General features: G+C 59.3%; 3 protein-coding genes across 3 annotated transcripts; all 3 read left to right on the top strand.

Moving 5' to 3' along the window:
* Positions 1–2,128: 2,128 nt before the first annotated feature.
* On the top strand, positions 2,129–6,918 carry LOC104263655 (membrane primary amine oxidase-like). The gene is made up of 4 exons (XM_059830144.1): positions 2,129–3,698; positions 5,445–5,730; positions 5,958–6,087; positions 6,634–6,918. The coding sequence occupies exons 1-4, from the start codon at positions 2,129–2,131 to the stop codon at positions 6,916–6,918; spliced, it is 2,271 nt and encodes a 756-aa protein (XP_059686127.1).
* Positions 6,919–8,490: 1,572 nt separating this feature from the next.
* LOC104260156 (membrane primary amine oxidase-like) lies at positions 8,491–11,840 on the top strand. Its single transcript, XM_059830505.1, has 4 exons — positions 8,491–10,060; positions 10,159–10,444; positions 11,247–11,376; positions 11,538–11,840. Exons 1-4 carry the CDS (start codon positions 8,491–8,493, stop codon positions 11,838–11,840), a joined length of 2,289 nt encoding a protein of 762 aa, XP_059686488.1.
* Positions 11,841–16,675: 4,835 nt separating this feature from the next.
* On the top strand, positions 16,676–20,470 carry G6PC1 (glucose-6-phosphatase catalytic subunit 1). The gene is made up of 5 exons (XM_009813895.2): positions 16,676–16,905; positions 18,076–18,185; positions 18,966–19,074; positions 19,305–19,420; positions 19,959–20,470. Exons 1-5 carry the CDS (start codon positions 16,676–16,678, stop codon positions 20,468–20,470), a joined length of 1,077 nt encoding a protein of 358 aa, XP_009812197.2.
* The last annotated feature ends 1,332 nt before the right edge of the window (positions 20,471–21,802 follow it).

Here is a 21,802-nt window from a genome sequence, read left to right as displayed (position 1 = left end):
TCCTGCAGAGGGTTATTTGAGTCCAGGAGCAGCTCCTTCTGCACCGTCTGGCGGACTGAGCAGTGAAGTGCTGGCATCAACCCTGGGAGGTGCAAGGATGCTCAGCCTGAAAGGGCAGCTCTGCTTCCCCTTAAAGGCCATTGCAGTCTGGGAAGGTGCAAGGGCACTGGTGGTGCTGGGTGCACAGACTGGCAGCATTCGGTGTCTGTTATTGAAACCTGCTCCTGTAAAAGGTAAGGGAAAAAAATGTTTTACATCTGCATGGGACCAAAGAGATCGCTGGTAGGCAGTGGACTGTATCTGTACCAGCCCGAGGAGCAATGCAGCTCCAGTAACCTGTGCTGTCTCCTGGACTGCAGGGAGTAATTGGAGAACTATGTATGTGAAGCTGCAGCTGACTTCAATGCAAGTGTTCAGTCCTGGCACGTGTCCTCTCTTGGACCTGCCTGCGATGCAGTGGTTTGTGTGGCCTTGAAAGGTCCTGCTGCTGCCATTACAGTCGAAAACGGGGCTGATACTGGTTCCCTTCCTGTAAGCAAGGCTCAAAAACATGCTAAAATACAGTTCCTGCATGGTGGCAAGGTCCTTTTCCGTGACTGGTGTGCCCCTCAGTTCCCTGCTCTGTTTACAGCCCCTGAGCCCTGGCTGCTGCAAAATGCTCTTGAGAAGAGTTGTGTAAAATCCCAGACTTGTTCTCCTTAGCGAGGGAGGGGAGCCCTGTCCTGAGCAGCAGGGCTTGAGGCCATGCAGGGTGCTTGAGAGGCACCCTGCAGAATCCCCACATTCTGAGCGCAGGGAAAGCAAAACTGCAGCACAGCAAAAATGGGTCATCTCCCACACAGGTTTCTTGGATCCTGATCTGAGGCTGGTGTGGGACCTGCAGGGAAAAAGTGCAATTATACCCTGGCTGGAAGTGGGAATGAAAACATAAGTTCCTAAATTAACATGATCGCAAGAGTGGTAAATTGATCCAGCGCTGTAGTGGTTTCAGCCCCTGGCCAGCCCCTCCTGCCTGTGCCTCAAAGTGTCCCCACCAGAAGGGCATGAAGTGGACCACGATCTGTGGAACGCCATCCTCAGCTGTCGGTGATTTATCGCTGCTGCCTCAGGAGGGGCTGGGCGCAGTGGAGCCAGCCTTGCAGAAGCTGGTGGCCATGCAGGAGCAGCTGCCTCACACCACGGGTGGGTGGCCCTGGCCCCCTGCTCGCTGCCTCCGAAGGGCTGCTCGCTGCTCTCCTGGCCAGGGAAGGTCTGTCATGCGGTCAGGAGTACTGAATGGTTTCCTGACAGTAACTGTTTCTGTCCATGACAGCTCTTGTCCACAGATCGTGTCCTCTGCACTGGGGTTGGGATGGCTGAATGGGGACAGCTGTGTCCTGTTAGTTGTCCTGGTGTCCTGTTCTTCCTGGTGCAGCTGCTCCAGGTACTGCTTGTCGCTTGCAGTTGCTGCCAGGGGTTTGGCGAGCGCTGCCTGTTCTCGCTAGGGAGCTTCCTCCCATCTCAGCCAGTCTGCCCACAGCTGGGGCTGGGCTGGAGCTGCCAGGTCCTTTCCCTCAGGGTTGGGCGGGACTTGGAGGCGACAGAGAATGGCGACAGGGAGAACAGACACATGGAGGTTCTGGGGAGCCAGCAGGTCTTGGGCTCTCCTGGAGTGCCAGCCTAGACGAGCCCTTCAGGGGAGCAGGGCTGGTCCTGGGGCACTGGGGTGTGAAAGGAGCAGGGCTGGCTGAGCCTGCCCCCACGGCATTGCTGCGCTCCCACATAAGACGGGATGGGGTGTCCTGGGAGATGCTGGGAGAAGCAAAGGCCCCTTGGGCAGACTGAGGCCGGGGATCTTCGTGGTGTCACCCTACAGTGGAGAAACCCATCAGTAGCTTGGGATGTGAGTCAGGCACCGGCTCCCCAGCTGGCTTCCTCGGTGTGTCTGGGGTGGGGAGGAAACAGGCTGAACTGGCTGGGACCTGTGATCTGCTCTGAGTCCCATGCAAGCTCCAGGCTCCCTCCCCACCTCACAAGTGACGCCTTTACGCCCACAGTCAGCAAATGAATTAAGAGCCTGGTCTGCAGGTGAGGGACGTATTCTGGATGCTGCAGCCAAACCCCACACGCTGTATCTGCACTCGGAGAGATGAACCCCAAACTTCCCTACGGTCTCCTGGTCGGGGCGGCGGTGATAATCTTCATTCTGTCCTGCGTGCTGTTGAGCAGGGGGAGGCAATCACCCAGCTGTGGATCCCAGCCCCGCATTGTGGAGAAGACGGGGTCCACGAGCCAGAGCCTGGTCTTTGCCGATCTGACACCTGAAGAGATGGTGCAAGTGGTGCGGTACCTGCAGGGAAACCTTGGGGTGCAGCTGGTTGATGCCTCGCGTGCAAAGCCCTCTGACAACTGCATCGCCTCCATCGACGTGCAGGTCCCCGCCAAGGCAGAGGTGCTGCGGTTCCTGGATGGTGGGGGGCCTCGCCCCCCCCGGGAGGCGCTGGCTGTGCTGTACTTTGGGAACCAGCCAGACCCCAACGTCACGGAGTATGTGGTGGGTCCGCTGCCAACGCCGGTGTATCACCGGGACGTCACAGTGCAGAAGTATGGGGGGAAGGTGCCGTACCACCGCAGACCAATGCTGGGCAGTGAGTATGAGCAGGTGGGAGCATTCTTAGAGACAGTGGCATTTGCTGCAGCCCCGACCTTCCTGAAAGAAGTGTTTGAGTACGACGGCACCAACGTGGCGTTTCAGACCACAGCCCCTCACGGGTTCCAGTCTGGAGACCGTAAGTCCTGGTTCATCATGTTTCAGAACGTGAGCGGGTTCTTTGTGCACCCGGTGGGGCTGGAGGTGCTGGTGGACCACAGCAGCCTGGACATCTCCCGGTGGTCAGTGAGCAGGGTCTTCTACAACGGGCAGTACTACAGGGACATGGTTCAGCTGGAGAGTGCCTACGTGCAGGGTCGCATCAGCGTGGAGAAGGTGGGGAAAGCACCGCGGGATGGGGACTTCTCGTCCATGAAGCCCCGAGCACCTTCGGCTGCGCTGTTCCCTCTGCAGTATGAGCCCCAGGGTCCCCGCTACAGCATCAGGAACAACCACGTCCTCTTCCAGGCCTGGAGCTTTGCCTTTGGGATGAGCGTGAACAGGGGCCTGCGCCTGTTTGACATCCGACACAAGGGGGAGAGGGTTGCCTATGAAATCAGTGTCCAAGAGGCGTTGTCAGTATATGGCTCCAACTGCCCTGGAGGGATGTCCACGAGGTACATGGATGGGAGCTTTGGCATTGGGCGCTACACCTCCCCCTTGGTGCGAGGGGTTGACTGCCCGTACTCAGCCACCTATGTCGACACACACTCTCTGTCTGAGTCCCTGAGCCCCAGGAAGAAAAAGGCTTCCCTCTGCATTTTTGAGCAGAACCTGGGCTCTCCTCTGAGGCGCCACTACTCCAACTTGCAGTCGCTCTACTACGGGGGACTGGTCAACTCTGCTCTGGTGATTCGGTCCATTGCAACTGTGGGCAACCACAACTATGTGTGGGACTTCATCTTCTATCAGAGCGGGGCCATTGAAGGCAAGGTCCAGGCCACGGGGTATGCGAGCTCATCCTTTCTCCACGGGGATGGTCTGAGATACGGCAATAGGGTTTGGAAGCACACGCTGGGTACGATACGCACCCATTCCATCAACTATAAAGTGGATTTGGACGTGGGAGGTAGGTCTGGGTCTTGTCTCCTTTGTGCTGTCCTTGAGTACTTTTAGACTTTTGGTCCTTATACAGTTTTTTCTCCCTGTGTGTGGGTTAAGATGGTGTGCTGACACAGAGCTGTCTGCCTTCTGTTTTTAGAGCACTGAAAAGCTGTTGTCATGCAGGGAGAGGTTGCCCCTCTGTCCCATGCAGTTACCCCTAAGTGCTGTGCAGAGCTGCGGCTTCCTGGGCTGCATAACGCCAGGACCACTGTGCACCCAGCCCCTGCCCCTAATGGGAAGGGGTCCTTCCCCTCCTGCCTGGGCAGACAGACCGAGCCCTACCCCATTGGCCTTGACACCTCCAGGGCTCTGCAGAATTTGGGATTTTTCCCTCTGTGCCCTGTCCCTGTCCTGAGCCCCAAATGATAATCGGAGTCGATCAAACTGTTTTGGTGGGATGTGGTTTCCAGCTCACATTCCCACTTCTTACAGCTTTTTCAAGTTGTTCCTGCTGTTCGTGTGCGAGTGGGACAGGCAGCTGCCCTCTCCATAGGGCTGTGGGCACAGCAGGCAGATGCTGGGCTGGTGGCCAGCTCTGAGCTTAGGGCTGTACTGCATTTTGCCAGGGGTACAAGGGATCCTTTGCTCGCAGCAGCAATGGGAGTGTCAGCTGCAGTTTTCTAGGTCTTCCCCTACCATTTACGCCCAATTTCATTTTAATTGGGAAACACAAATTTAAAGACTGTTCCACGTGGTTTTAGGATGAGTTTTGAGTACTTAGGTAAAAATGGGGGATTGCAAAACTGCAAGAACAGGGAAAAGGTGGATGAAATCGGAGTGTCGCTGCTATCACTGGAAGGGGAGGTGTGGATTTAAAGTATTGTTCACATCGGAAAAGGGAAGAAAATGTGAATGGGCTGGTTGCTGGCTGTGGATCCTCTTCCATGGGGCTCTGGTGCTGACCTCGACTGCAGCCCCGGAGCTCAGGCCCAAGGCGCTGCTCAAACTTTTCAGGATGGCCAGAGGTTCAGCTCTGAAATGGTCTTTATGCAAGCTGGAAAGTTGCGTGGGGCCAAGGGGAGCGGAGCACGGGAGGGCATTAGACCATGCGCTCCGGCTGGGATGGGCAGCAGGTCTTGAGCACTGGCTCCTCTGCCAGAGCCGTGCTGGTGTTGGCCCTCGAGCACTCCAGCCAGCTCTTTGCCATCTTGTCCCTGGATTTATTTCCTCTTGTGCCCCTCCTGTTGCTCTGAGCCTCTGGCTCATGACTCTTCTTTGTGGAAAGACCTGAACTGCACAGCACTGCTCCAGTTCTGTGATGTGCAAATGTGCTCAGAGCCTGGGCCCTTCCTAGTGCTTTCCAGCTCCCAGGACACATGCTGATGAGCGCACAGTGCCTGGGCCATCAGGCACTTGAGTTAATTAGGCTGTGCTTGCACTGGGAAGCAAACCTGTTCTTCTGCACTAGGACGAGGCTCTCTTCTCCCTTGTAGAGGGCAAGAGTCGCCAGGGATGGTGATGTCTGCCACAGCGTTGTGTTGCCTGGGTCAGACAAACATGCAGTTGTACAGCCATAGATAAACGTGCACAACGTCCAGTCATGCTGCTGTGGAGCTGCAGAGCAGTAACTGCTCTCACAGGCCGGACCCAGTGCTCAGAGCCTCAGGTGCAGAAAGGGAGGATGGGGAGAGCGAGCTCTGGCTGCAGTGACATCTGTGGGGAACAGAAGACTGCGGTGATGCTCCTCAGTGACTTTGCTTTTGCTTTGCAGGGGTGAAAAACTCCCTGGTGGCCCACGACATGGCATTTGAGATGACGCGGGCTCCCTGGAGCCTGGAGCGGCAGATAGAGCGGCCACGACTCACCAAGAAAGTCCTGGACACAGAGGACCAGGCTGCCTTCCGGCTCCAGTCAAAGATGCCCAGATATATCTACTTTGCAGCCAACAGCAAAAACAAGTGGGGCCACCAGCGTGGTTACAGGATCCAGATCACGAGTTTTGCGGGGGAACATGTCCCTGAAGCCAGCTCCATGGAGAGGGCCATCAGCTGGGCAAGGTCAGGCTGCTCTGACCAGAATGGCAGGTTCTCAGAGATGCCCCCAGCCTCACCAGCTGGGGAGGCATCGCATGGATGTTCCTTGATGGGGAGGCACAGGGCAGATGCTCTTCTGGGCTGGGGTTACTCCGTAGGGGCAGGCTTGTGCTCTGCAGACTTTCTGGGGAGCTGGCTTTTAGCTCTGCCCTGCCCCAGGGGTCTGCTCCCATCTCTTTTCTTGTCCTTAGGTACCAGCTGGCCGTCACCAGGCGGAAGGAGGAGGAGCCCACCAGCACCAGCATCTACAACCAGAACGACCCATGGACGCCCACCGTCGCCTTTGCCGACTTCATCAACAATGAGACCATCACCAACGAGGTGGGCCGGAGTCCCCTGGGCTGGAGCTGTAATACCCAGCCCCAGGCTGAGCGGGAGCCCCAGAGCTGCCCCAGGGGCCGAGCAACCCCGGCATTGCCCGCAGGACAGTGGGCTCAGCTGGGAGAGCAGCAGCCCCAGGGAATGAGGAAAGTGGGTTTGACCATCCCCTTTTCTGTGTATCTGCTTGGTGCTTTGGTCAGAGCGCATAATTAGAGTGCAGAGCAGGAGTTTGTTTCTCCCTATGGAGAAACACTGGCAAAACATCAGGAAAATCTCTGCGAGGCCAGGGCTTGGCCATGGGGGTCAGGGCAAGGGCCCTTCTGCTGGGTGCACCTCTGCGGCCATGGCTGCAGGCAGGTCTTTGGGGAAGGGAAGGGATCTTTACCAGGAGGGGGGGAGCTCAGCATGTGGGAACATGGCCAGGCTGGTGCCCGTGGAGGTTCCCTCCTCGTCTCCTGTAACTTTCCATGGCCCCTGCACAGATTTCCATCGCTGCTGCTGCAGGCTTCTGAAATAACAGCGGTCTTGTGACTCTTCCCTGCCTAGGACCTGGTTGCCTGGATAACCGCTGGTTTCCTTCACATCCCACACTCTGAGGATATTCCCAACACTGTGACAGTGGGAAACTCAGTCGGCTTTCTCCTGAGACCCTACAACTACTATGACCTGGACCCCTCCATATACTCGCATGATGGTGTGTTCTTCACCAGCGAGCAGGACTTCACGGCGTGTGAAATCAACCCTATTGCATGCCTGCCCAAAACTGCCTCCTGTTTGCCAAACTTCCCCCCATTCACCTATGATGGTTTCCAAAATATGAGCAGGCTTTAACGCTACAGGACGGTGTTAGGAGACACAGTCAGAGGCACCAGATTGACTGTTCTGTCTCAGATTTTCAGTTTTTTAGTGAAGTTGTCTCAATTTCCAGTTGTGCAATGACTTCACTTTTTATCATTGCTTTTAAAATAGTGCTCTTTAAAAGGAAAGCATAGTCTTCCTGGCATTATACCAGATGGGAGTCTACATTATCTCTGTTAATTGCTGAATTTGAGTCTGTTGCAGGAGGAAAGTGAGGAGAAAATACTGTTCCTCTGCTGTAGAAGCAAGCTCTGTGTAGTGCCTATCTCAGGTTAAAAAAAATGAAAATTATTCTGGTCCAGTGCTCTCTTGAGTGTCTTGTTCTTACCACTTACAGCAGCATCTGTTGGGGGCATGATGCTGGGTCTCCGCCGTTTCCTGCATCTACAAACCAGCCCAGCAGCGAGGCTGTGGGCACCCATCCAGGCACAGGGACGGTCCAGCCGGAGGGCAGGAGGGACAGCTGGGGAGTCCCGGGGCTCTGGGGGGAGGACCAAGTCAGGCACGGGCACCGAGCTCTGTGGGTGCTCAGGATGAGGACAGGGACAGAGCCAGGACCTGCTTGGGCTGCAGATCTTGGGCACTTGCTGCTGCGTGCAGGTGAATGAAGAGGACTATTGCAGGGAGGGGTCTTGCTGTCCCTGCGCCAGCACTGTCCCCATGGGCGCTTCTGCATAAACCAGCTGAACCTCAGCCACGCGGGCAGCTCGTGGGCCAGCTCAGCCCCTCGCAGCCCGATGCTGGCCAGGTTCACATGAGAGCCCTCCTCCAGGCTTGAGCCAGGGCGTGGAAGCTGCGCAGCTGTTGGCGGTGCAGCATGGCCAGTGCCGCTGCCCGTTTGCCAGGATGCTCAGTGGACTTTGGAGCCCTCATCCCCCTCCTCGCAGCCCCATCTATGCCAGGATGTAGCCCAGGACCAGGAGGCACCTTTGATGGGCTGACAAGCCACTGTCCCCTCCCTCCAGCCTGCAGGACCGGTTTCTTTCCATGTGTGGGGTCGTCAGCTGCAGCCTGCCATGCTGCAGTGTCTCTGCACTGGCTGTAGAAGTGTGGCTGGTAATGGCAGGGCTGTGGCAGGATGGGGTCATGGTCCTGTGCTCAGCAGTGCTCTGCACAGTGTGTCATCCTTGTGGTCTCTGCTGCCTGCCTGGCTGTTTGCATCTGCAGGGTTAAGAGAAGGAGGTGCAGGGAGATGCATTTATTTCCCCAAGTGACTTGATCTATCCTCTCCAAGGTCTGCAGTGTAGCATGTGGGACAAGAGGGGAAGGACAAATGCAGAAGCATTAAGTTTACTTAAAATTATGACCCACTGGGGGAAGTATAGCAAAGTTGCCTTTTATGGTTCCCAGCAAATCCTGGGCATGTCTGAGAACATACCCCTGTATCCTCCCTGTGAGCTCCTCCGTGCTGTTCCCTGTCAAGAAAACGAGGGAAAAAACAAACGCAACCAAACCCAGCCCCTTCTGTCAGCAGGTCATTGGGAGGATTCTGCAGCTGGAAACCAGCTCTGCCTGACTGCGGGAGTTTTCAGTGCCTTAGCAGACATGAACATGAAAACTGTGCTCATCCTCCTCATTCTGGCTTTAGCCACGATATTTGCTTTAGTCTGTGTGTTGCTGACCAGAGGAGGGGCCCCCAGCACCTGCCAGCACCAGCCCCCTGAGCAGGAGGACACCGATGACGGCCAGAGCCTGGTCTTTGCCGATCTGACGCCTGAAGAGATGGTGCAAGTGGTGCGGTACCTGCAGGGAAACCTTGGGGTGCAGCTGGTTGATGCCTCGCGTGCAAAGCCCTCTGACAACTGCATCGCCTCCATCGACGTGCAGGTCCCCGCCAAGGCAGAGGTGCTGCGGTTCCTGGATGGTGGGGGGCCTCGCCCCCCCCGGGAGGCGCTGGCTGTGCTGTACTTTGGGAACCAGCCAGACCCCAACGTCACGGAGTATGTGGTGGGTCCGCTGCCAACGCCGGTGTATCACCGGGACGTCACAGTGCAGAAGTATGGGGGGAAGGTGCCATACTACCGCAGACCTGTTACTGGCAAGGAGTATATGGATATCAATGCCCTCATCCAGCGGGAGCTGAGAAAGGCACCACGCTTCCTCACTGCATGCTGTGAGTCCAACGGGACTGACCTGGCCATCCTCACGACAGCCCCACGGGGCTTCAAATCCGGCGACCGCGAGACCTGGTTTGTTCTCTTCCATGGCGTGGCTGGCACCGGCTACTACCTCTCGCCAGTGGGGCTGGAGGTACTGGTGGAGCACAGAGACCTCCACGTCTCCCGCTGGCAGCTACGCCAAGTCTTCTACAACGGCTGGTACTTTTCCAGCACGGAGCAGCTGGAGAATGCGTTTGTGGCCAACTTGCTGGAGGTCGTCAGGATTGAGAAGCCCCAGGCTGAAACCGTGCTGGGCTCAATAAGACCCCGGCGCCTGCCCAGCTCCCTGGGACCACTGCAGTACGAGCCCCAGGGTCCCCGCTACAGGGTCAGGGACAACCGGGTCACCTTCCAGGGCTGGAGCATTGCCTTTGGCATGAACCCCAACTCCGGCCCACGCCTCTTTGACATCAGGTACCGTGGGGAGAGGATTGTCTATGAGCTGAGTCTCCAAGAAGCCTTAGCCCTATATGGCTCCAACTGCCCCGGAGGCATGTTGACCCGCTACCTTGATGGGAGCTTTGGCATTGGCAGGTTTGCCTACGAGCTTGTCCGGGGCCTTGACTGCCCCTACACAGCAACCTACGTGGACCGGCACTACCTGGCGGAGTCAGAGACCCCCAAAACCAACCAAAACTCGCTCTGCATTTTTGAGCATGACGCAGCCCTCCCTCTGCGGCGCCACTTCTCCGACTCTCAGTCCTTGTACTACGGCGGGCTGCGGAAAAACACACTGGTCATCCGTGCCATCTCCACTCTCATCAACTACGACTACATCTGGGACTTCATGTTCCATGGCAGTGGTGCCGTGGAGGCCCGAGTGCATGCCACTGGCTACATCAGCTCCTCCTTCCTCCATGGCCGAGGTACCAACTACGGCAACAGGGTTGGGCCCTACACGCTGGGGACGATGCACCTCCACCACATCCACTACAAGGTGGACTTGGATGTCGACGGTAGGTCTGGGCACCTTTGTGTGTGGCCGTGGTTCGCTGTGGGCTGCAGGTCTGCCTGGGACACCGAGCTCAAGAGGGTTTTCCCTTCTGCTTCACAGGGCAGCTGAACTCTCTGGAGACTCAGGACATGGGGTATGAGCTCGTGAAGGATCCCTGGAGCATGCAGAACACCATCGAGCGGCTGTACCTCCGCAGGGAGAGGCTGGAGAGGGAGGATGAGGCGGCGTTCCCGCTCAACGCCCCCATGCCCCGCTACCTCTCCTTTGCCAGCCCCAAGCCCAACAAGTGGGGGCATCCACGCAGCTACCGGATCCAGATCGCCAGCTTTGCCGGGGAGCACCTGCCCGCCAGCAGCCCCATGGAGAGGTCCATCAGCTGGGGCAGGTGGGTGCTGGGGCTGGGACGTGCGTGAGCCCCAGCCCCTCTCCTCCCACCCTGCCACCGAGTCCCCGGCGGCTCCTGCCTCCTGGCAGAGGTGGGGGGGGGGTTGCTGCCTCCCAGCAAGCCTGTGCCGGGCCGCAGGGAAGGGTTAAAGAGCGAACATGCATATTTTTTGGCTCTGAAAATCCCTTGAAAAGTTGCTCAATGACATCTGTTCATAGTAGTTCACAGGCAGGAATCTGACCCCAGATAAGATTAATTTAGAGCAATCCCATGTGTTTTTCCCTGTGAAGGAAACCAGGCTGTAGGACAAACTCCCAAGGGAAGCACTGGCATCCCCAGGTCTTGACATCTTCATGTGAGGACAGAATGTCTTTTGGAAAATGCTTGGGATAAACACAGAACTGGCTCACTGCCAGGGTGAAATTTAGCAGCTCTTGTTCTGGGGGAGGTTGTAGGAGTTAAAAAGGGCTGTGGCTGAAGTGAGTGTGTTGGGCAGCGAGCAGCAGCATCTGCACCTGGACGCGTTTGTGTTTCCCGGCTGTGCTGGAGCAGCTGCAGGCAGCGAGCGATCCCCTGCGAGCCCGAAGGTGCCGGAGCTGCTGCCTGTTGCTACCACGCTGGTCCATGCCAGCCCTTCCCCCCCGACCCAGGGCAGACCGTGTCCCTGGCACACGCCAAGGATGCATCCAGCCCCAGTTTGCCAGTACATCCCCAGGCAGTGGTGCCGCAGTCGCCCTGCAATGCTGCAGTTGCCCTGCCCTGCGCCAGCAGGGACAAGCCCCTCTGCTCCCCATGCTGGCAGGTACCAGCTGGCTGTCACCCGGCGGAAGGAGGAGGAGCCCACCAGCACCAGCATCTACAACCAGAATGACCCCTGGACGCCCACTGTCGCCTTTGCCGACTTCATTGACAACGAGACCATCATCAACGAGGTGAGCTGGGGTCCCCGGGGCAGAGGGTAGCTGAGCACCATGGGCGCCGCCCTGGCTCCTGCCCTGGCCAAAGGCTTTACCTGTCCCGTGGCCGAACTGGGCTGCCGGGCTGGAAGGGTCCCGCTCAGCCTGGCAGGGCACCCGCCTCCCCTCCTCCCCAGGACCTGGTTGCCTGGATCTCCGTGGGATTTCTGCATGTCCCTCATGCCGAAGACGTCCCCAACACGGTGACTGTGGGGAATGGCGTCGGCTTTTTCCTGAGGCCCTACAACTACTTCAACGAGGACCCCTCAGTGGACTCACCTGATGGTGTCTACTTCAGTGGTGAGCAGGATGCCGGAGCATGTGGGGTCAACCCCCTTGCCTGCCTGCCCCCCGCCACTGCCTGCGCCCCCCACCTGTCCCCCTTCCACTATGGGGGCTTCCTCAACCTCAGCCTGGCCCCACCGCCTGGCGGGCTCTGACAGGGCTGGGGCCACTACTGCCCCCATCCCCACCAGTGCAGGCGGTCTGTGTCCGGCTGTCAGGTGCGTCCTTGGAGGGGCTCCGGCAGCGGGCACGGGCTGGCTCTGCCGCTGCACCAGGACCTGCCCTCCCCATCCCTGGGATGTCGCGTTCTCAGGGTCAGGTTTTCGGAGGAGCTCAGCTCTCATTTTGGCACCGCAACACTGCCAAAGGCGGACTCAAAGCCTCTCAAAAACAGCCCCTAGGAGTGATTTTTGGAGACTGCACCCAGGAGGCCACCCAGAGAGCTGTGAGGTGCCCACAACCACTCTTCTCCTCTGGGATTGGGGCTCCTGCCGCCTCCCCAAGGTAGGTCGGTGCACACAGAGCAATGGTGCCGGCCAGGGCTGGGCACTGCACAAAGCTGCATCTCCCCTTGGAGCCATGGTCCACCCCAAGGTTTTGCCCAGGGTGGTGGGAGCGGGTGGTGTGGCAGCTGCTGTGGCCTGGCCACAGCCTGGGGGTGTTGGGCTGTGGGGAGCCAGCAGCTCCAGGGTGCCCAAAATGTCCACCACAGCCCCGCAGCCGCTGCAGCTCCAGGGCTGCTGAGGCCCAGGTGACGCTGAGCTCTGGGGATAAGAATGGTGCACTGGGCTGCACTGGGAGCCCGCGGGAGGAGCGCGCTGCAGGACCGCGGAACAGGCACTCCCTGGGCTGAGCTGCCCTGTGTCCACCCTTCCCCAATAAACAGGCACTCGGGTGCTTTCTCTGACCAAACTGTTGCGTAGCTCATGGGTGCTGCTGCAGCTCCTGTGGCTGGTGGCCAGAGCCCTGGCACTGCTGACGCTGTGGGTGCTGGTGCCCTGTAAGAGATTGTCCTGGCTCAGCTCTGTGGCGCTTGCAGGGGTCCAAGGGCCGTGGGGCCGGCACAATGCCCGGCAGGACTGCATAAGCGTGCACTGGCCGTGCTCTTGGACTGCAGGTGCTGGCAGGAGGCTCCTGCTGGGAAATGTGGGACAAACAAGGGAGTTAATGTGTAACAGCTATACCGAGCCACATTACTCTGTTCTGGCCTTGGCTGCTGCCTGGTGTGCTTAGGCCCCACCGGCGCAGGGACCCTTGGTTCCGCACCCCTGGTTGCGGGCACAGCCCTGGGCTGTGGGATCACACAGCCTGCACCCAGCCCTAGCACTTGGCTGCAGATGCCAAGTGCTGGCCAACGTCTCCCTGGGAGCGTAGTGGGCATCCATCCCCTCTGAGCCCTTGCCGTGGGAGCTGGATCTGCCCAGGGCCATGCTGCAATGGGCCCGAGAAGCCCTAACAGCAACGGCATGTCCCCCCGGGAGCCAGCTCAGCTCACTGCAGCGCAGGGAAGGGATGTTGGGCAGGAGTGGGCAGCTCGGGGGCATGGCTCAGGGCGAGGCTGCAGTGGTCCCTGGGTGCCCTAGGGTGACAGCGGGGGCCATGCCCCAGAGGCATCTCCTGGGGCTCGGGAGGAACGCTCCCTGCGAGGGGAAGGTCACAGCTGGCCCGAACCCTGCCTGCCGCTGTGTGCTCACATGTTTGCAAGTGCTGCCTGGACTCTGCCCCTGTGCTGACGCAGGCGAGACCAGACGCGCTCCTGTGCTGGCAGCGACCCGGCTCACTGCCTGCTGCCCAGCTCCAGACCTTGCAGCAGGCTGGGAACCTTCTGGTTGAAACATTGGCACCACATGCGGCACATTACGTTACAGCACCTGCGTGCAGTGTGCCTCCTGTAGCTGTATCCGGTGCCTGGGAATCACAGGGACACCGTGTCCCGGAGCCAGCGGCTGCCACTGCAGGCGCACAGCTCCTAGGCTGCCAGCTGATCCTGGGGTCATTGCGCGCAGACCTCAGTGCAGAAATAAAGCACCCCTAGCCAGGCCTCGTTCCTCCCCTGGGAAAGCCACCCCACCAGTTTGCAATGCACGTCCCTGGCCAGCAGTGCTGCCAGTGCCACTGCCAGGTGCAGGGGACGAGCTGGAGCCTGACATGGTGCTCCCAGAGCTGGTGGCCAAACTGGCCAGGATGCAAAACCCCACGCTGCCCAGGAGGTCAGCTGCCCCAGCTCTGTGCAGCGACTGCAGGGCCAGGAATTTACCCAAAGCGCAGAACACGGAGCCGGTGCTGGGAAACCTCTGCCGTGTGGACCCCAGCAGCTCCAGTACAGACCTGCCCTGCAGCACGTGCAGCCTGGCTGCCGCGCAGGGGGACGCTGGCCCACACCACTCTGCCAGCAGCACAGCTCTATCAGCAGCACAGCTCCATCGGCAGTGCTTTGTGCTCACTCCTGCGCCGTGCTGGCCCCCACTGTACTGGGAGGGAGGAGGTGGCTGCTCCTGTCCCATTTCCAAGTCTCTCCCCACTGCGGCCCCAGTTTTCCTGCAGTGACTTTTTCCAAGGGGACTGGAGCATGCTAGTCCCCATCCCCCAACACCTTTTGCCCCCATTTTCTGCTGTGAAGTCTCTCAGGGAGAATTTATTGCTGACTGTTTCAAAATATTTTTGACGTGGAAGCCAAGTCTGTTGCATTCCTTCATCCTGGCCAAAGCCACTCTTGGTTGAGAACCCTGGAATGAGCTCTTGGGGAATTTGTTTTGCAAGAGTAATTTCATTTCTGTACAAACTTCTGCTTTGTTGGTTTGGGGTTTTTTTTGTAGGTTGGGAGCTTGGTCCAGGGGCTGGGACGCCTGAGTCCGTCTCCCCTCGGTGCAGTGAGGCCGGGCTAGGAGGGACAGGGAGGAGCAGCCTGGGCAGGGATGTGCCTACAGCCAGGGCTGATCCTGGAGCATTTGTACTGCTTCCTCTCCTTCACGTGCATTTCCCATTCACTGATGGCAGCTGGGAAATTGCTGCTCTGCAGGACTGGCATGAACCCCTCTGGTGCTGCCTCCCCTATGTGCAGCCCCAGCCGCCCTGGGGCTCCCCTGGCCCCGCTCCCCAGCAGGACGGGGCTGTTCCGGCTGCGCTCCACCCCCAGGCATGGAGTTGGATCAGGCCAGCCTGGACCAAGGATGCTGAGCGCATGGTCAGGCTTTGCCTGTGCCCAAGTTTCCCTTTGCCCGGGAGCATCAGCCCCAGTGTAAAGCGAGGATACCAGGAGGAATACCGGCTGCCACTGCCTGACTGGCAGCTCCTCAGGGCCAAGGACAGGCTGTCCACAGAGCATGCACGTTGCTGGTCTATAACTGCAGATCTGCCCTGGCAGCCCCAGCCTTGCACTGTTAAAAGCGAGGCAGATCGAGGCAGATCTCTAATCATCCAACTGCCTTCAGAGCACAGGCATTTGCAAATACAATCCCTCTTCTTCAGCCTGGCAGCTCCAAGAGCAGTCCATGCCTGTATTCCACAGAGGAAGGTTTGCTGTGTTTTCGCCTTTTAGACCCTGTGGCTCCCCGGGCTACATTCAGGCAAGGGGGCAGGATGCTGCCCGCGGCCCCCGCTGCACTGAGCCTGCTGTTTGTGGGCAGGACCCTGCACTGGACACCTGACTTCTGCCTGCTCTGCACCATGGCAAACAGCACATGGGTAGGTTCAAGGATCTTGACCTGAACTTTCTCGAGGAGGGAGATAAGTGATGCATTTTCACTGACTGCTAATCATTAATGCCTCGTTGCCTGTTCCCCCACGCAGGGGCAGCTGCCTGTTTTGCTGTGGCGGACTCTGGCTGGGCAAACTGCGCCGCTGCCGCAGGGCTGCATGTCCATGCGCCAGCAGCCATGATGGCCAGCCAGAGCTGAGGAAGGAGGTTTCTCCTGCCAGGCTGACCCTGTGTCCTGAGGCTACTGGAAATAGCTCTCCATGTTACTCATTCACCGTTACCTCCCGGAGAGGAACAGCATGATAAAGCTGTGGTGCCAGCATTGCTGCCAGTGGCAGCGCAGTGTGGCCAGGGTGGGGAAAGGCACCGGTGGGACGAGTGGTGTTTTCGGCTCGGTCCCCACAGCTGAGGTCTGACGAGGCAGTTTTGTACAGGAGGGGGTTAATCCAGGGGAGCTGTGCTGGGAGGAATGCCTTCCCTCCCAGGGGACCTCATTTGCAAAGGTCCTTTAACCCCACACCAGAGATCAGAAAAACATCGATGGCAGCCAGGAGCTCCCAAGCCTCACTGGCTGAGGCTGCGGGGAGCTCCAGAAACAGCGTGGAAAGTTTGCTATTATGCAGAGTCCTGGTTAGATCAGCCTGGGGAACGCCATGGCAGCAAGGTGTTTTTTCATCAGCTGGAGGTTTCAGCTGATGTGGGGGTGGTGGGCAGCCTGCCCCCCATGCCGCACATGACCCAGCCCATGGTCCTGGGCATCCCTGCGATGCGCCGGTGGTGCCTGGGGTGATGGCAGAGGGATGGGAGAAATGTCACAGCTTGGGGCCGCAGCGGCTCTGCAGTGCTGTTCACACAGAGCGCAGGTGCTTGAATCTCCTCCCTGATAACAGAGCAAACGCTGGGGTTCAGTAGGAGCAGCTGAACTGTTGTATTGGGTAGCAGGAGGAGCAGGGGCTGCAGGAACCCCCCAAGTGGGGCAACCGCCTGCGCGCTGTGGGGAGCGGACGGTGCGGGGAAGGGTTAAGGTGCTGGTGCCGGAGCACCCCATGCTCCACGCGGCTCCATGCACCCTCAAAGCCTGTTCTTCCCTTTTACGTAAGTTTGTTCCAAACATGTTTGTAACAACCCCCCGGTGATGCACCTTTGGCAAAAGTGGTTTTGGGTCCAAAGATCAGTGCTGGGACAAGCGACCTGCCCGTGGCAAACAAGAGCCCGCAGAGTATAAAACCCCGGCGGCACGGTGGAGCGCAGGACAGCCTGAGCCGTGCCGAGGGGCAGCGGCTGCAGAGGAGGATGGAGGCCAGCATGAACCTCCTGCACGACACAGGCATCCAGGCAACGCGCTGGCTGCAGGAGCACTTCCAGGGCTCCCAGGAGTGGTTCCTCTTCATCTCCTTCGCCGCTGACCTCAGGAACGCTTTCTTCATCCTCTTCCCTATCTGGTTCCACTTCAGCGAGTCGGTGGGCATCAGACTCATCTGGGTGGCCGTGATCGGTGACTGGCTCAACCTCGTCTTCAAGTGGTGAGTGGCCCTGTGCCACGGCTCCCTCTGGGCATGTTGGCACAGCTGGACTAATGCGGGCCAGATGTACACTCTCAGCCTTGACACTGGTGTAAAACAAAGACCAGAGTTCAGCCCCCAGCTTGGCAGTGGTAATGGTTGCTCCTTCCTGAGCTGTGCAGCAATGGCTCTCCCCCCTTCCTAGAAGCCAAGCAGAGTGATAGAGCCTCCTGCAAACAGACCCCTTTGCTGTCAGCCGGGGCTGCAGTTCTGCACAGGGGCTGCACAGAGCCCCTCACCACGGGGAGACTGTGGGGGTGGTCTGGCATGGCTCTGATATGCGGGATCAGGGCTTGGTGCTCCCCTGATCTTTTAGGTGGGTGTTTCCCATGGGTAAGCCAGGAAACTGATATCCCCTTCCTTTCCATGGTTGGTAATGCTGGCATCACTGATGCAAAGGGAGCCATGACGGGGTGCACTCAAGGGACCCAGCCACCACTCCAGGCACGGGATGGCCTTGTTGGCATCGTCAATTGTACCATGGAACTGATCCACCCTGGCATCACATCCCGGCAGGGTTCAGTGTAAGCTGGTAGCTGTGGGTGCCGTCCCCGTTGGCAGTGGGCTGTGGTACCAGCGTCCGCAGAGGTGGTGGACCAGCGCAGTGCCATCCCCGCAGCTGAGTTTCAGTGTCCCAAGGTTTTGGGGCTGCATGCACCCATGTGCACAGGCTGTGCCCCACGTCCTTGCAGCAGGACCCAGCAGTGTGGTCAGGGGGTTGTGCTGCCCGCCTCAGCTCTGTGCCTGCCCCGTAGCTCAAATCCCCCGGGATGCCCACACTGCCTGCACATTTGACAGGGACGGGTGGCCTCTGCCTCTGATGCCACCAGACAGTTTCTCTTGGCCTGAAGAAGACTTAGAAGGAACAGACACCACTCCTCTTTCTCAGCGCGTTGAGTTGCTCCCAGGAAGTTCTTGCTCTTCCCCTTCAGGGGCCAGGGATGGGGACGCGGACAGGCAGTCGGCTGTTGGGACCAAGCAACCAGCTGGATGCTGCGTCTGTTGGGACGCCCTGGACCACTCAATGGTCCTTCATCTCTTCCAGCTCCCAGGCCAGAGCTGAAACCACAGCCGTGCCCACCTGCTCTGGTGCCCAGGACCCCTACAGCCCTGGTTCTTCTTTCTTTTCAGGATCCTCTTTGGGGAGAGACCGTACTGGTGGGTCCACGAGACGGACTATTACAGCAACACCTCCGCCCCACAGATCCAGCAGTTCCCGCTTACCTGCGAGACCGGCCCTGGTAGGGTCCCCCAGCCCCGGAAGGGGCAGCAGGCGCTTGCCCAGGGGGACCTGCACATGCAGCTCCCCACTCCAGGTCTCGGTTCCTCCGGGGAGGGGGAGTGCTGGCATGGCTGGGGCCATGGCTGGTAGCTTGCCAGCGGCACACACCCCTAGCTAGCTTTTGAAAGAGGGACGATATTGCTGAGCCACCGCGTTGGCCCCCACCATGCTCCTCGGAACGCCAGCCGTGCCTGCAGCAGGTGGAGGCAGGGCAGCTCCTGTGCGGAGCAGACCTTGACCCTCGGCGCAGACGTGGCGGTGCAGCACAAACCCCTGCCTGTGCTCAGCCACAGCCTTGGTCCATGCTGGGGCCATGCTCTGCCCTCCAGCCCAAATCTGGGAAGCCACTCCATGGGGATGGAGCTTGCCCAGTTCTGGAGCAGCTCTGCCTGTACTTTGCCCGCGGATTTTCATGGGAGCCGGAGAAGGGCTGCAGGCATCCCCAGCACACTCAGCGCGAGCCATTGGGGATGGTCAGTGCCCTCTGCCCAGTCTTGCCCGGCAGATGGGCAGTGGAGCCAGAGCCATGCTCCCACACTGCCCCTGCTGTGCTGTCCCCTGGTCCAGCCTTGCCTGTGGGACGGAGCTGGGCACCTGCCACAAAGGTGGCACCATAGCTGCTGGGGGACAGGTGCTGGGTGCCGTGCCACCCAGTGCCACAACCCCTGGGGCCCCCCAGGCACAAAGGCACAGCCTGCTCTGAAATGGGGGTCTGACCTGGGGCTCTCTTCTCGCCCAGGGAGCCCCTCCGGCCATGCTATGGGTGCAGCAGGCGTGTACTATGTCATGGTGACGGCCTTCCTCTCCACTGCCATGGGGAAGAAGCAGTTGAGGACGTTCAAATACTGGTAAGCTGTGTGCCAAAATGACCTGTGCTGGGCAGAGGTGCTGATGGGCAAGCAGCTGAGCCCATCAAGGCAGAAGGCTGTGGGCAGACAGCCAGGCTGTAGCACCCCAGGTGGTGTATGCATGAGGATGGGCTCAGCGGGCAGCCAGGCACTGCTCAGGGTATATGACGGCGGCGCCCCGGGCAGTGTGAGCTGGCCCTGGCACCGATGTGGCTGCCTGCCCCTCGCAGGGTGCTGTGGACGGTGCTTTGGATGGGGTTCTGGGCAGTTCAGGTCTGCGTCTGCCTGTCCCGAGTCTTCATTGCCGCCCACTTCCCCCATCAGGTCATTGCAGGAGTCATCTCAGGTGAGTGCATTGGACCCCCCTGTCCCCTTCCCCGTGGCACCGCAGTACTGGACTGCAGCACCTGCAACACTGGCCAGGAAGGGTGCACGGCCTGATGGATGCATGCGGGATCATGACGCAAAGCTGCATCCATGGCTCTACAGTTACTGCCCTCATCATCACGGTCAGGATGCCCTCCAGGATGTGCCTTTGTCCCTATCCCATTTGAGGCATGAGTCCCAGTCAGGCGGGCAGGGCACTGCCAGCCACTCCTGGGCTCTGAGGGACAGTGAACGTGGCCCAAAGGCACAGGCAGGGCAGGCTTGAGGTGTGAAAGGGTTATCACTGCGTGAGGGAGCAGAATTGGTCATCTGTGAGCAACGAGGTGCAGCAGTGGCCGTCAGGGCAGTCAGTACCATGTGGGAGTACATGGGTAGCCCCCGGCACATGTCCCCTGCCAGAGCGCTCAGGGCTGCAGGGTCTGCTTGGCTACACTGCCCCAAGGCAGGCAACTGCTCACTGATCGGCACCGCCTCCTCTCCTGCTTCGTTACTGCCAGGGATGGCTGTGGCCAAGACCTTCCAGCATGTCCGCTGCATCTACCACGCCAGCCTCCGGCGGTACCTGGGTGTCACCTTCTTCCTCTTCAGCTTTGCCATGGGCTTCTACCTGCTGCTGCGGGTACTCGGCGTGGACCTACTCTGGACGCTGGAGAGGGCGCGGAGGTGGTGTGAACGCCCCGAGTGGGTCCACATTGACACCACCCCCTTCGCCAGCCTCCTCCGTAACCTGGGCATCCTCTTTGGGCTGGGGCTGGCCCTCAACTCCCACATGTACCTGGAGAGCTGCCGGGGGAAGCAGGGCCGGCAGCTGCCCTTCCGCCTGGGCTGCGTCGCTGCCTCCCTCCTCATTCTACACCTCTTCGATGCCTTCAAGCCGCCCTCCCACATGCAGCTGCTCTTCTACGTCCTCTCCTTCTGCAAGAGCGCGGCTGTGCCTCTGGCCACTGTCGGCCTCATCCCCTACTGCGTCTCCCAGCTCCTGGCCATGCAGGACAAGAAGGCTGTCTAGGGGCGTCCCTGCAGGTGGTGGTGTGCCCAGGCAGGTGGCTGCCCTGGCTCTGGGCTCAGGGGCAGTCCCCGGACCATGGGTACACCCCAGCCACTGTTTGCTCCCCACTAAATCTGCACAGACTGACTCCACACCGGGAGTGGACTGCAAAGGCTGGGCTGGCGGCGCTGCGGGATAGCTCCCATGGCACAGACCCACATTGCCAGTCGTGCCATAGGCTCGGGTTGTCTGCGGCCAGCTGATGGCACAACGAGCCCCACGCTCCCAGGGCTCTCCTGCTGTCCTTGCCATGCCCATGGCTGGGGGTCATCAGCCCAGGACCCCGTGGCAGCGGTGGCAAGACCCTGCACTCCCCTGCAGCTCATGGGGATGTGCCACCTTCACGCTGCAGGGCTGGGGATGGCACCGCTGGGAGCAGGGTGCTCACCCATGGGTACTCAGGGTCTGCTGGCGAGGCAGCTGTGTTACAGGAACGGGCAGACACTGTGATTTGGAGACAAAGCATTGGCTTGCGGGAGGCCCCCCAGCCCTGAGGTGTTTAGTATTCACTGCTGTGTGAAGCAGCATGAGTACATACATGCATATGTGTGTATACATATATAATGCATATCTGTATACACATATACATATGAGTGTGTCTGTAAACAAGAGGTATTTTATTAAAGCTGAAGGTGTGTTTAGCTGGTGAGTTCGGACATCTCGCTGGCCGGTGAGACGGGATGGGAGATCGGCTCCCGTGCGCCTGGACTGCGGCAGGAGCTGCTGTTGATGTTGGAGGAAGGACATTTCTCCTACTATCACCTGCAAGGCACAGACAAACCACCGGGAAAGGCAGCACCAGGCTCCCCCGGTCCTCGTCGCCTTTCACCCTTGGGTGCAGTCGGACATGGCCAGCACAGCAGGGGGGACAAGCTGCTTTCTGTGCTGTTTACCCAGGGTTTCTGGGTGTACCTTGTGCCAAGAACAAGGACATACTTGTGTCACCTCGCTGCTTACAGAAACAAGCACGGCTTTCAGACCGACCGGCTCGGCTGGGGCTGTGCTGAGCCCTTAGGCTGCGGGGCAGAGCTGCTGTTTGGCTGCCGGCTGCGTTGCAGGGTCAGGGCCTGGTGGTCAGCAGTGGCTCAGCCTCCAGACACCATTCACCAGAACGCAGGGTCTGGCTGGAGTGCAGGAAGTGGCTGCATGAATGTGGGGTCAAGCTGCTTCACTGCTGCTGGCTCAGCTCTCCCGGCAGATGCATCCCAGCCCTCCTGCCTTGGCGCTGCACTCATTAGCAGGAAGCCGGCTGCGGGCTCGCCCTGCTGACTTCAAAGCCATACAGGCTGTACA

Source organism: Gavia stellata, chromosome 28 (assembly GCF_030936135.1).
Source record: "Gavia stellata isolate bGavSte3 chromosome 28, bGavSte3.hap2, whole genome shotgun sequence".
Classification (NCBI taxonomy): domain Eukaryota; kingdom Metazoa; phylum Chordata; class Aves; order Gaviiformes; family Gaviidae; genus Gavia; species Gavia stellata.
Note: the sequence above shows the minus strand (reverse complement) of the source record. Positions and strands in the feature narration are given on the sequence as shown.

What these genes read in the sequence shown, in the direction of transcription:
- LOC104263655 (XM_059830144.1), top strand. Translation starts at nt 2,129, where the DNA reads ATGAACCCCAAACTTCCCTACGGTCTCCTGGTCGGGGCGGCGGTGATA. An exon ending in AGTGGATTTGGACGTGGGAG is followed by an intron (nt 3,699 to 5,444) that starts GTAGGTCTGGGT and finishes TTTGCTTTGCAG; the next exon opens with GGGTGAAAAACTCCCTGGTG. An exon ending in ATGAGACCATCACCAACGAG is followed by an intron (nt 6,088 to 6,633) that starts GTGGGCCGGAGT and finishes TTCCCTGCCTAG; the next exon opens with GACCTGGTTGCCTGGATAAC.
- LOC104260156 (XM_059830505.1), top strand. Translation starts at nt 8,491, where the DNA reads ATGAACATGAAAACTGTGCTCATCCTCCTCATTCTGGCTTTAGCCACG. An exon ending in GGTGGACTTGGATGTCGACG is followed by an intron (nt 10,061 to 10,158) that starts GTAGGTCTGGGC and finishes TCTGCTTCACAG; the next exon opens with GGCAGCTGAACTCTCTGGAG. An exon ending in ACGAGACCATCATCAACGAG is followed by an intron (nt 11,377 to 11,537) that starts GTGAGCTGGGGT and finishes CCTCCTCCCCAG; the next exon opens with GACCTGGTTGCCTGGATCTC.
- G6PC1 (XM_009813895.2), top strand. Translation starts at nt 16,676, where the DNA reads ATGGAGGCCAGCATGAACCTCCTGCACGACACAGGCATCCAGGCAACG. An exon ending in CTCAACCTCGTCTTCAAGTG is followed by an intron (nt 16,906 to 18,075) that starts GTGAGTGGCCCT and finishes CTTTCTTTTCAG; the next exon opens with GATCCTCTTTGGGGAGAGAC. An exon ending in TTGAGGACGTTCAAATACTG is followed by an intron (nt 19,075 to 19,304) that starts GTAAGCTGTGTG and finishes TGCCCCTCGCAG; the next exon opens with GGTGCTGTGGACGGTGCTTT.